Genomic DNA, 13989 nt, shown 5'->3' with positions numbered 1-13989 from the left:
TACCAAACTCTAGCAGTGGCTTTTGCTCCTGGTAAGCTGTTATTCTCTGTATCTAGCTGTCTTTCCAATTTTCAGTGTGACTGTTTGTTCTGTGACTTAGCTCTCTGATGGATCTAAGGAGAGTTGTTGATTTTCAGTTCGCTCAACTTTTTTCTTGTGAGGATAGAAGTAATGACTTCTAAGATGTTTACACATCAGACAGGAAATTGGAGTCTCCTCTTGTACATTTTTAAGTTGTGTTGTTTTCTTTGCATTGCATATTTTTCACAATTCTGGATGACTTTTTTGTTTTGTGTGTGTTGAAAGTATTTTCTCCAGTTGACCTTTGCCTTTTAACTCTCGTATGTTTTCTGGGGAAAAAAGAAAAAGTTGTTAAAGCAGTGGAGTTTATCAATCTTGAGTGCTTTATGTGTCCTTTTGAAATATGGTTGCTTTTTATGAATTAACCTTTAATCCAGTAATAGTACTGAATTCACTTAGTTATTCTAGTAACATATCTAATAGCTTTTTTTTTTTGCAAGGGATGTTTCTGTGTATCCAGTATGTCTTTTGCAAATGATTAGAATTTTTTCTACTGGTCTAACACTTTCTTTTTCATTGGTAAGGACCTCCAGGATATATTGGTTAGAAGGAGTGATCATTAATTCTTTTTCTTGTTCCTGATCTTGGACTCAAGGCTTTCAACATTTCTTTACTTAGTATTAATCTGATTTTGAGGGGCTATCCTTTGTGCTTTATCAAATTAAGGAAGTTCTCTTTCTTTCCTAAGTTTGCTGACACTTTTTATTATGAGTGAGTATTGAATTTATCAAATACATTTTCTGCACTTATTATCTAGGTTCGGTGTGTTTTATGTAAGGTACTTGGGGTTTGTAGGGCTTTTTGAATTTGTTGCTTGCTGTCTTTTGTTGATTTTGGCAAATTCTCAGCTGTTATCTCTTTAAATGTAATTTCTGCTCCATTCTCCTTATCTTCTTTTTTTCTCAAAGCCCAAATATGGGCCATTTGCCCTATGAGCTCAACTCTCTATGGACCTAAGGAGAGTTGTTGATTTTCAGTTTGCTTAACTTTTTTTTTTTTTTTTTTTTTGCAAGGATGGAAGTAATGACTTCCAAGCTTTTTACCTATCAGGTGGGAAATTGGAGTCCCCTCTTGTACATTTTTAACTTTAGACCTTCTCACTAAATCCCCTTTATATCTAACTGTTATGTTACATATTTTCCAAGCTTTTGTCTCTCTGTGCTTCATTCTGGGTATTTTCTTCTAATCTATCTTCCAAATCTATTATTCACTCTTCAATTGTTTCTAATGTGCTATTAAAACCCATTAAGTTCTTTATTTTTTAGTTCTATAATTTATCTTTTTTTCCACATAATTAGGATGTTTATTTTAAAGGCCATGACTGAATTCCAACATCTGTAGCTCCCATGTAGTATCTCTTTTTCTTGTTTTTGTTTTTCTTCAATGTTATTTCTTCATATGGCTGGTTACTAATTTGTATATATGTATGTATATGCAACCTTGACGTTATATTTACAAAATTGTGTATAGAAATATTAACAGTATTAACATAATGCTGTCTTGCTCTAGATATGATTTATGTTTGTTTCTTCCATTCTTCCAGATAATAGGATTATCTTAATCCAACTTAGTAATTGAGATGATTCAAATCTGGCTTGTAGTTCCGATGAGAGCCTGTCCTTCTAGTTTACTCCTGCTGTTAGGGTAGAGCCATTTGCTGTACTTAGCCAGTGTGAGGGGGATTAACCTTGGTCCTCCTACCTTAGGAAGTCTTGATGTCTACTCTGTGTCACCCTAGCCTCCTCAGGGCCTAGCATCTATCAGAGGCCCTGGCTCATAAATATTTTTTGAATAGATGGATGAGTTTACCACCTGTCAAGCATTGTGCTGCTCACTGAAATACAGATTAACTTTTGGCTATTAAAAAGTTGTATCTGGAACAAATTTTAGAATAAAAATTTGTAAATTTCACAAGAGTTTGAAATATAATATTATTTTAAAGCATTCCATATTTAAGTTGCATAACTCTTGAATGGAATCTTAAATACTTGTATTATAAATAACTTATAAATGACCTCTGTTTTTGGAACTCATGTCATTTGTTTTCATTTTGCTGATCTTTTCTATTATTAAAGTATAATTTATCTTTAAATGTTTCCATTTGTTTTTCTTTTTATTTCAGTTATTTACTTATTAGTATTTTTTTGGAACATCTGCTATATGCTGGGAACCCTCCTAGGTGTTGGGGTTATGAAAATGCAATCTTGTCCCTGCCCTTAAAGAGCTAAGGTCTAGTAGAGAAGCAGTAATGGTGTGAGATAATGGCTAAATGGAAGCTACCCATAGGATGCTACAGACTGAGTTAGAAGGCGTGTGGGAGTGGGGCAGGCTTGGACAAAGCCAGGAAATGCTAATCTTGAAGGACAAATAAGATTTGTAGAGGTGATAAAGTTTGTTTCAAGAAATTGTTTTTTAGTATGTTAATAACACCCTAACAGGCATTTCAGTTTCTCTACTAGCTATTACAGTTTAAAGAGGTATTGACACTTCTGTTTCCCTTGCCATGCTTATACCAAGAATTGGCCTAATAGTAATATTTTAGGCTTTGAGGGGCATGAGGTTTTTTTTCACCACTCTGCCATGTAAGCAGCCATAGGCAATCCATAAACAAAAGAGCATAGCTGTGTTCCAATAAGACTTTATTTATGGACACTGAAATTAGAGTTTCATATAATTTTCATGTGTCACAAAATATTCACCTTTTGTCTTTTTAACTGTTAAAAATTTTGAAAACCATTTTTAATTTGCTGTACGCTGGATTTGGCCTGTGGGCCATAGTATGCCATCCCAGCTTCGGGCTATTTTTTGTTTGTTTGTTTTTTGAGATGGAGTCTGCCTCTGTCACCTAGTCTGGAGTGCAATGCCGCGATCTCGGCTCACAGCAACCACCGCTTCCTGGGTTCAAGTTATTATTCTAGCTCAGCCTCCTGAGTAGCAGGGACTACAAGCATGCACCACCATGCCCAGCTTGTTTTTGCCTTTTTAGTAGAGATGGAGTTTCACCATGTTGGCCAGGGTGTTCTCAAACTTCTGACCTTAGATGATTTGTCCTCCTTGTCCTCCTAAAGTGTTGGGATTACAGGTGTGAGCCACTGTACTCAGCCGACTAGTATATGTTTAAACTAAAAATATATAAACTTTAAAAACATACACACACATACAAAAGTAACAAACACATGCTTGGTGTAAAACTAAAGCCTTTCAGAAATATTACATAGAAAATGAAAATCTTCCCTTTCTCCTCTCCCCGCCCCCCACCCCTAAATCTCAAGCCCTATATAATAATTGCTTACGACAGCTTGGAATATATTCTAGAAATTTTTTTCTGTGTACATATTAATTTTTGTAAAACTGGCTTTGTATTGTATCACCGGCCTGCACTTAATCATGCACTTAGCAATTTAGCCTTTTTAAATCGATTTTGTGCTGTTGTGTTTTCAAGGTGCAAAAGGCAGTTGAGGAAGAAAATTGCTGCTTTGGAACTATTGATACCTGGCTGTTATATAAGCTCACAAAAGGTAAAGGTAACCTGGAAGATCTATTTTAAGTAACTGAAATTTGATCAAGAAAAATGATTTACCTAAAAAAAGTAGAAGTTACTTCTTTTTTTTTTTTTGAACTAGGGTCTGGCTCTGTCAAGCAGGCTGGAGTACAATTGTGTGATCATGACTCACTGCAGACTCGACCTCCTGGGCTCAAGCGATCCTCCTGCTTCAGCCCCCTGTGTGGCTGGGAGTATAGGTGTATGCCACCACACCTGGCTAATTTTTTGTATTTTTAGTGGAGACAGGGTTTTGCCATGTTGCCCAGGCTTGTCTTGAACTTCTGGACTCAAGCAATCCATCTGCCTCAGTCTCCCAGAGTGCTGGGATTATAGGCGTGAGCCACCACATCTGGCCAGAAGCTCCTTTTTTTTTTTCTTCCTGTACTCCAGATGTACTGCTCTTTTTTTTTTTTTTTTTTGAGATGAAGTTTCGTTCCTTTTGCCCAGGCTGGAGTGTGATGGCATGATCTCGGCTCACCGCAACCTCCGCCTCCCGGGTTCAAGCAATTCTCCTGCCTCAGCGTCTTGAGTTGCTGAGATTACAGGCGTGCACTACCACACCCAGCTATTTTTGTATTTTTGGTAGAGACGGAGTTTCCCCATGTTGGTCAGTCTGGTCTCGAACTCCCAGCCTCAGGTGATCCACCCACCTCAGCCTCCCAAAGTTCTGGGATTACAAGCGTGAGCCACCTTGCCCGGCTCTTACTGTTCTTTAGTACCCTAATAACATGTTGTAGTAAAGCTAGTCTTATTCTAGATTTGTTATAAGAGGAGGACAGTTTTTAAATAAATTGTGATGAAACCTCAATATAAGACTGGGTACCAGTCTTAATTTCAAGGATGATAAGATGAGTTCAGTAACAAATCTGCCATCTTGCTAGTGGTTATAACTATGGGTAACATTCACATCTTTAAACCTCTTTGTCATCTTTAAACTAGGGGATCATAAAGTGACAACATGTCTGTAAGTGCTTTTGCACAACTATAAAAGTTCATAAAGATTAAGTGGAAAATTACTTTTGGAGACTGCATTGAAAATACACATTTTGGAATGAATTTTGAGGGTCTGGATTATACACTAGGGATAGGTGTTGATTTATATTATCTAATGATGAATGTATTATTTCCTATTTAAATTTAGGTTCTGTATATGCCACAGATTTTTCAAATGCTAGTACAACTGGACTTTTTGATCCATATAAGGTAAAATTTTTTTCTTCCTTTTGAATCATGCATTTTTGTGTAATATAGATAGATTTAGATTTTCTAAATTAGCTTATTTTTAATTGATGAATATATCTTGTACAACATAATGTTTTGATATATGTTTAGAGGTTTGATATATGTAAATATGTATATTCTGATGATATGTTTTTATGCTCAGATGTGTTGGAGTGGGATCATTACCTCTCTAATTTCGATACCACTTTCTCTCCTGCCTCCTGTGAGGGACACAAGGTAATAATAAACATCAGACATAGAAACCCACCACAGTGGTTCTTTCTTGAATTCATTTTGTTTTGTGGGGAAAAGTATTTTATTACATGTTTGAAGGCCTTGTATGTTCATTATATAACTTTTGGGCTTATGCAAAAAAACAATTTGCTCAGTTTTAAAACTAATATTTTTAGAACTGTAACTAACTTTTTAATGAATTTTATTTGAAGCCACAATTTTGGATCCGTGGATGAAGAGATATTTGGTGTGCCTATACCAATAGTTGCCTTGGTAAGTAGAAAACTCTAGGGGTTCCCTTTGTATGGAATAAACTAAAGTAATATGTATTAATAATTGGGACAAGCTTTAAGAGAAACAGGAAGTCTTTAGTAGAGTAAGATTGAAGTATTTTTTTTCTTTTTAAGTTAAAGGTTCCTGGATATGACCAGTGTATCCTCTATATTTTTGGGAAGGGGACCATTGAGCTCGTATTCTATCATGGAAATACTTCATAACCTTTTCTGACTTGCCTGTATGTTGTTTATTAGAAAGCTGTTAAATTTTTTTAAAGATTTTTAAATTCTGAGTAATATTCAGTTTACATTTGGTACTATGAGACAAAACACAGTGACAGGGCCAATATTTACTTTCTGTTTGATACAGTGTAATTGCAGACAGTGTTAGGGCAACTTAAACTAACAGAAAAAGTTGTATGTACATTTAATAAAATCCTTAGCCAGCATCTACCAGTAAAGAAGCTTATAGAAGAATGAAATATTTGCCATTTTTTATTTTTGATACTTTTTTTTTTTTTTTGAGACAGGATCTTACTCTGTCGCCCAGGCTGGAGTGCAGTGGTATAATCATGGCTCATTGCAGCCTCGGCTTCCTGGGCTCAGGTGATCCTTTTACCCCACCCTCCCAAGTAGCTGGGACCACAGGTGTGTGCCACGACACCTAGCTAATTTTTTGTATTTTTGGTAGACACAGGGTTTTTCTGTGTTCCCCAGGCTGGACTTAAACACTTGGACTGGGGCCATCCACTGACCTTGGCATCCCAAAGTGCTAGGACTACAGGCATGAGCCACTGTGCCAAACCTGCTTTTGATTTTTTTTTTTTTTTTAAAGACGGGTTTTCACCATGTTATTCAGGCTGGTCTTGAACTCTTGACCTCAGGTGATCTGCCCGCCTTGGCCTCCAAAGTGCTTGGATTACAGGCCTGAGCCACCACGCCTAGCCACCTGTTTTTGATTTTTAAGAGTCCTTTCACATTGCCTTTGATTTCCTGCGGTGGCATAAGCTGGAGGTCTAGACCACCTGTTTCAAGATGGGCAGTCTCCACAGTAGTTGGTGGAGCAGTTGAGAGAAAGGGAATTTAATTTCCAAGTTACAAATTCATTATAATTTAGAGAGGATCAGTCTTATTGAATCTAGGCATAGGTGCAGGGTTAGATTAAGGTATGGCTGGAAGAGTTACCAATTAGTGACAGAGGGTTCTTTAGATGAGTTTTTTTTTTTCCCTGAGACAGAGTTTCACTCTTGTCTCCTAGTCCGGAGTGCAATGAGGCAATCTTGGCTCATTGCAACCCGGGTTCAAGCAACTCTCCTGCCTCAGTCTCCTAAGTAGCTAGGACTATAGGTGTGCACCACCATGCCCGGCTAATTTTTGTATTTTTCATAGAGACAAGGTTTCACCATGTTGGCCAGGCTGGTCTCAAACTTCTGACCTCTGGTCTCCCAAAGTGCTGGAGTTATAGGTGTAGCTACCGGGTCTGGCCTTTAGATGAGTTTTGATCCTTAAAATGTTGCTGTGTGTGTATCTACATTTGACTATGTTAACAAAATGCCACAATTTTTATTTTAACAAAAATGAATGTTTGGGAAATAGATGGTTTTTACTTATATCTGTTTATAACAAAACATATACCTATCACCCTTAATAAAATAAATTTGTGAGGGTTAGTTATTTGACTAATGAATGAAACGTATGTAAGTTGAAAATGAAAAAATCTTAGTTTCTTTTTAGGTATCATTTTTATTCTTGCCTTCATTTCTAAGATTATTCATATGATACTTGAAAGTCATGAAGTATTAAAAATTCCTGAGGCAGGCCATGTGTGGTGGCTCACAGTTGTAATCCCAACATTCTGGGAGACCAATGTGGGAGGATTGCTTTAGGCCAGGAGTTCGAGACCAGCGTGGGTAATATAGTGAAACCCCATCTCTACAAAAAAAATTTAAAAGAATTGGCTGGGCATGGTGGCTCACGCCTGTAATCCCAGCACTTTGAGAGGTCGTGACGGGCAGATCATGAGGTCAAGAGATCGAGACCATCCTGCCCCACATGGTGAAACACTGTTTCTACTAAAAATACAAAAATTAGCTGAGCGTGATGGCACGTGCCTGTAGTTGCATCTATTCAGGAGGCTGAGGCAGGAGAATTGTTTGAACCTGGGAGGTGGAGGTTGCAGTGAGCCAAGATCATGCCACTGTACTCCAGCCTGGTGACAGAGGAAAACTCCGTCTCAAAAAAAAAAAAAAAAAAAAAACACGTAATTAGCTGGGTGTGGTGATGTAGCTGGCCTGTCATCCCAGCTACCTTACAGTTCTAGCTACTCAGGAGGCTGAGGTAGGAAAGTTTGAGGCTGTGGTGAGCTGTGATCTCACCACTGCACTCTAGCCTGGGTGACAGAGCAAGACCCTGTCTCTGAAAAACAACAACAAAAAAATAAAAGCAAAAAGTATTAATCCTAGGGAGATTCCTCATCTATGGTTGTTGCCCCCCGTTCTCTTTGGGATTTTTTTTTCTTTTAAGAAAACGGAAAAAGAAAAGAAAATGTTTAGTCAACGTGAGTACAGTAAGTGATGGGATATAATGAAATTGGCCACTGTTAAGGGCAGTGGGTTTTACATTTGAACATTTTTGGTAGGTTGCCGACCAGCAATCAGCCATGTTTGGAGAGTGCTGCTTCCAGACAGGTGATGTGAAATTAACCATGGGAACTGGGACATTTTTGGATATTAACACTGGAAATAGCCCTCAACAGACTATTGGAGGTAAGTAGTTAGAATTTATCCTATTTATTAATAAACTATTACTTCTGTTCATATTTAACTTTTGTTATTTACTCTATTTTCCCATTTTGTAATATTCTCTAACATATTTTGTTATTCTTAAAGACAGTTAATTTTCATTTCCCCTTTTTTCCGTTTAAGTGAAAAGCATAAAAAGAATGATGTTACTGAAAAATTCAGGATATTATGGTCAGCTTTCTGGTTATTTTTCTATAATACATGTTATATTTGTTTAAAACTGCTTACTAGGTGCCAGGTGTGGTGGCTCACGCCTGTAATCCTAGCACTTTGAGTAGCCAAGGGGAGTGGATCACTTGAGGTCAGGAGTGTGAGACCAGCCTGACCAGCATGGTGAAACCCTGTCTTTACTAAAAATACAAAAAAAATCAGCGAGGTGTGGTGGCAGCTTCCTGTAATCCTAGCTACTCAGGAGGCTGAGGCAGGAGAATTGATTGAACTGGGAGGCAGAGGTTGCAGTGAGCTAAGATCAGGCCACTGTATTCCAGCCTGGGTGACACAGTGAGACTCTGTTTCAAAAAACCCAAAAAACAAAAAACAAACTCCTTAAGGGAATTCTGAATTTTTTTTTTTCTATTTGTTAAAAAATTATTTTGTGAATTTCTTCAGGCAGTAGTCCTCCAGTAGTGACCAGTGCAATGCATAATGACAATTGCTAAAAATTTGCTCTTTCTAATCGAACAAATCCTGGGATTTACAAACCAGGAAATCTAGATTGTGTAACTATACCCTGGAGGGCTGGGGGTTTTTAGTTTGAGCTCTATTTCCCTAACATGGTTACTAAGAGGTGGCTTAAAATGTCTTTTTCCAATCTTTTATCCCCCCTCAAGCTCTTCCTTTTCCCCTAACTAGGAAGCTGGAAGTTAGAAAATGTTGATAATCCTATTTGATTGTTTTTGTTTAGGAGCCTTGTTTGAAAACCACAGATAAGTACAATAGCATAGTTCTCTAGCAAACCAATTTCACAGTACCCTTTTATTTCTCAATTAACATATTTATTGCCATGTTTCTAGAGACATAGACATGCCTATAGCTAATAAAAACTAGTATTTATTGTTCATATTATGTGCCAGGCACTGTGCTAAGTTCTTTTTATATATTAACTCAGTTTGTTCATTTAGTAGCTCTCATGAGGTAGGCCATTTTATAGTTGAGGAAACTGAAGCTAAAAGGTTAGAGACTTGCAAGACTATAGCTAGTAAATGTAAGAGGGCTGGGGTTTGAACATACACGGTCTGACTTCAGAGGCACTTTGCAGTTTTTTGAGATAATCAAATCATTGCATTGTAGAAGTCACTATAATGAATTATTCATATATTTGACTTACATTCATTGTTTGCTTTGCAAGGCTTTTATCCATTAATTGGGTGGAAGATTGGGCAAGAAGTCGTATGCTTAGCTGAAAGCAATGCAGGAGACACTGGTACTGCCATAAAATGGGCTCAACAGTTAGGTAAGTTGTCTTTTAAACAGACTTCACAGGCCAGACCTAAAGAATTCAAGAATGCCACAGGATTGCAGATGAGTAGAGAACAAATGGATTGGTCAAACGAAACACTAAAATCAAATGACATTTGTTAAAAGAAAATAGAAAATATTTTTATGATATCGAAATAATAAAAGGCTAGATATTAAAGACAGGAGCCATAAAGAAAAAGAATAACAGATTAATTAAATAAAATATTAGTGGGTAGGGAGAGATATGTCATAAGCAAAATTAAAAGACAAATTAAAAACAATTTGTAGCATATGTCAGAAAAATTAATATGACAAAAATGGGCAAAGGACAGAAGTACAGGTATTTCATGATCAAATGACTATAATGAAATGCTACTTACATATGATAATTAAAGAAATGCATGTTTAAAAAGTGGTATTACCCATCATTATCTATTGTCTATTGCCAGAGATTAATTTGATGCTGCTCAGCATTGGCGGATATGTAGAGAAAAAAGGATTCTTGTTTTGCATTGAGACACATGTTAATTAGTACGGTCTTTCTGAAGGACACCCAAACAATATGTATCATTTTATAGAGTGCAGACCTTTTGCACTCAATTTTATTCCTTGTTTCTTATGAAAATAATAATACTTGTGTGTAAAGATGTGTATACATGGGTGTTTAATACAGCAGTTGGAAATATGTTCTGTCTAATAAAGCATTAAGTAAATGTCATATATTGATACAGTGAAACTTTGTACAATAATATTAATAATGCTATAGCTGCGTATCTTATTGACATGGAACATTGTCTATGATACCTTAATAGGGGGATGAAGCAGTTATAGAATAGCCCATGTAAATATTTTTTGTTTCTTCTAACTGCATTATTGAAATATAATTCATATACCATATAGTTTTCCTATTTAAAATACCTATTTACTTATTAAAAATTTAAATGCTTATTTAATAATTTAATATTTTTTAGTATTGTCAGAGTGATGTAAACATTACCACAGTCTACTTTTAGAACATTTTTGTTTCCTCTAAAAGAAACTTCATATCCATTAGCAGTGACTATTTCCCCTAACTCCTTCTCCTACCCCTAGTCCTAAGCTATTATTAATATACTTTCTGCCTGTATGGATTTGCCTGTTCTGGACATTTTATATGGAATGGAATAGAATGCAATCATATAATATACAGTCTTTGTAACTGGCTTCTCTCACTCAGCATAATGTTTTCAAGGTTCACAAATGTAACATGTATCAGTACGTTATTTCTTTCTATAATTGAATAATATTTTATATAATACCTATGCCATTATTTATCTATTATTCAAATGTCCATTGATGGACATTGGGGCTGTTTCTACTTTTTTATTATTGTGAATAATGAATAGCCTGTATATATTGTATAATTATATATATAATATAACCATATTTCATGTATAAATTGTTATATACTGAAGTATTATCAGTGGTTATCTTTGATGATTAAATTATGGAGCAGACAGATTGGCAGATTAGTTGGCTAATTTGTACTGAACTGATTTGTTTAAAGACAAAGATAGTTCTCTTGGCATAAAGCATACTCTAGGAGGAAAATGCCAATCAATTTCTTCACTTCTGTGAGCCTATACCTCATTAGATGACTTATTAACAAAAAAAAAATTGCTTCAAAGCTCTTTATCCTTTAAAAATGTCTTCCTTTAACTTTGTTTCTTTTAATATTTTGGACATGTATTTTTGGAGAACTCTAGATTATCAGAAATAAAATATGTGGGTTACATATTTCATCCCTTTAAGTTACACCTTTTATTAATTTTACTCCTTCCCAGAGGATGCAAGGAAAAAGCAAGAGTCAATTTCACATTCATTAGTTGAAAAACAAAAATGATTCCAGAGTTTCACATGACATCGTATACACATTATCAATGGGAATCATTTCCACTGCTCACCTGGGTTGAGGCTTGTTCATTGTGATTCTCATATGGTGAAAACTCTTCTCTAGGAGATGGGGCTAAATGGCTCCGACCTCTAAAAGTGACCTGATTTCTTACAGAAACACAAATCTTTTCGAAGGTCAGGTTAATCTCCTGCGGGAAAATGAGACTATTGGTCTAACTGAATGGAGGTAGAGAATTCAGAGTTGAATTATTTACCTTAAAATTTAATTCATTTGGCGTAGCTAAATATTAGTGATATGTATTTGTCTGAAATTCACACACAAAAAACAACATTTATTTGAATATATCTCTTTCTGAAAATTCACTTAAATGGGTATATTCCACAAAATAACTAAATTATCTTCATGATTAACACCATATATAAAAGCCTGAGTAACCTTGTCATTTCCTTGAAGATTGTATACTCTGCCGGCTCTGCGCCTTTATGTCTTTGTGTAACATGCCAGGCTGTTCCCCTCTAAATGGTGGTTTCCTTCCACCCAGTTACTGAGTTGAATAACTCAGGCTCAAGTATAAATGCCGTTTTAAACTGGTCTCATCTTGATTTTTGGATTTGTTTTTAAATCTTTTTCACACCGCTTCTCTTTCACTGTTTCCCTTTATCCTCCTATGTTAACTGCCACATTTGGATCCCCACATTTGATTATCTCTGTTCTTTTTAATTTGGTCCATTTCTAGCCCTGATTGCTCTTTGTTCTATTTTTCTATCTGAGTCTTATAAATATGCTCATGTTTTCAGGTTTTTTTCAGTTAACAAGTAATCGAGTACTTGGTATGTGCCTGGAGCTGTCTGTGTTGGGAGGATACCAGCAACACTCCTTGCCCTTATGGAGGTTACAGTCTAGCAGGAAAGACATTCATTAAATGGACAATTAAAAAAAAAAATTGGTTGGTTGTGATAGCACATACTTGTAGTTCCAGGTACTTGAGAGGCTGAGGCAAGAGGATCACTCAAGCCCAGAAGTTTGAGACCAGCCTCGGCAACACAATGAGACTCCACCTCTATATAGTTGAAAGAAAGAAAGAGAGAGAGAGAGAGAGAGAGAGAGGAGAAGAGAAGACAAGAAAGAAAGAAGAAGGAAAAAGAAGGAAAGAAAAAGAGAAAGCATTAGTGTTAAGCATTAGAAAGGAGAAGTGATAGCAAGATGAGTGATTCCTTTCTAAAGGGGGACTTTGTGTAGTCTGGAGAATCAGAAGGCTTCTTTAAAGAAGTGATGTTTCAGCTGAATGCTGCATGAAGAATAATAAAAATGGCTGGACAGGTGGGAGAAGCAGTTGGTCAAGGAATGATCTGAGCAGAGAGGACCAGTGTAGAAGGCCTTGAGCAGGGAGCATTACTTCTATAAGGAACTGAAAGAATGCCTTATTTCTTTTCTACAGTAGTGACAGTTTCCAATTCTGCTGTTCTCTAGTAACAAGGGTCAGGGGACATCTTTTCTGCAGCAGTGTCACTTTTAATTGTTGTGTCACACCTGCTTGCTCTAGTCAATCCCCATAAGACTCCTGATACATGTTTAAAATTACCCAAGACTCTTGTTGCCTAGAAATAATGGAAACCGGTTCCTTATCTCAGGGTACCTTCCCCAAGAGATACAGTCTCCCACATTAGAGAAGATGAGATAAACGCTCTTTCCTTTATGAACTAATTCTAAATGATGGTGACTAGTTACATGTTGCTTATAGTGAGTAGGATTTAGAGAGGATGGTGGTCTTAATTCATGGTCCTGCCTGCCTCTCTGCTTCCTGCTGGGATGACACAGTAAAATAAGTATGGCTTGCTGCTGGAGTTGGACTGGAGCCTAAACATGGATGAAGCCTTGAGTTCTCAAGCAGACTGTGCAGACCCAGGATCTGTGGAGGGCACCATCTGGATGTTATTGGTGAAAATGCTAGTAGCTGGTAAAGATGCTGTTAATATTCTCTAGGGGTGCAGCCTGCTGAACTATGCCATATCCCATTAGCACATGGAGAAGAAAGAGCTGGCCTGGTCCATCCCTGAGAGAGCCTGCTGGTGGTGGACACATCAGTGTGTTTGTTCTGAACTGCTCCCCTTCCAAGGAGAGTCTAGGCTCTAGACTGTCTCTAGACTTTCATACTCACAGCTAGAGAACTCAATAGTTGAAGGTATTCACTTCTTTACCTCTCACTGCCTATCCCCCAAAAAACCTGACCTTAAAGAGAGCACAAAGTCTTTAAGAGCATACCTTGAAGGAGGGTGAACAAGCTCAACCAACTGTAAACAAGTGGCTCCTACAGAGGCAGACATAAAGGAAGAAACAAGATTAAAACAACATAAAGAATAATCACAGGGCATGGTAATAGAATTAAAAGCAAAAAAAATAAAAGAAAAACCTAGTGAAAATTCTTAAAGGAATAACAGAAGATATTGCAAAGAAATGTTTGGAAAACATGAGTTTTGAAGA

General features: G+C 36.7%; 1 protein-coding gene across 6 annotated transcripts in view; it reads left to right on the top strand.

The window, feature by feature from the left end:
• GK5 (glycerol kinase 5) overlaps positions 1 to 13989 on the top strand; it is a 73609-nt gene that overhangs the window by 40943 nt on the left and 18677 nt on the right. For all 6 annotated transcript variants that reach the window (XR_010343463.1, XR_010343461.1, XR_010343462.1 and 3 more), the window contains exons 6-11: positions 3524 to 3599; positions 4767 to 4828; positions 5010 to 5083; positions 5293 to 5353; positions 7994 to 8120; positions 9505 to 9609. Coding sequence is in view for 3 of the 6 variants with exons in the window: in XM_064378761.1 (XP_064234831.1) it covers positions 3524 to 3599; positions 4767 to 4828; positions 5010 to 5083; positions 5293 to 5353; positions 7994 to 8120; positions 9505 to 9609 (505 nt within the window). In the remaining 3 variants the exon portion in view is untranslated. The remainder of the gene's footprint in view (positions 1 to 3523; positions 3600 to 4766; positions 4829 to 5009; positions 5084 to 5292; positions 5354 to 7993; positions 8121 to 9504; positions 9610 to 13989) is intronic.

Source organism: Aotus nancymaae, unplaced genomic scaffold, assembly GCF_030222135.1.
Source record: "Aotus nancymaae isolate 86718 unplaced genomic scaffold, 86718_ANA_hifiasm-v0.15.2.pri h1tg000019l, whole genome shotgun sequence".
Lineage (NCBI taxonomy): Eukaryota > Metazoa > Chordata > Mammalia > Primates > Aotidae > Aotus > Aotus nancymaae.
Note: the sequence above shows the minus strand (reverse complement) of the source record. Positions and strands in the feature narration are given on the sequence as shown.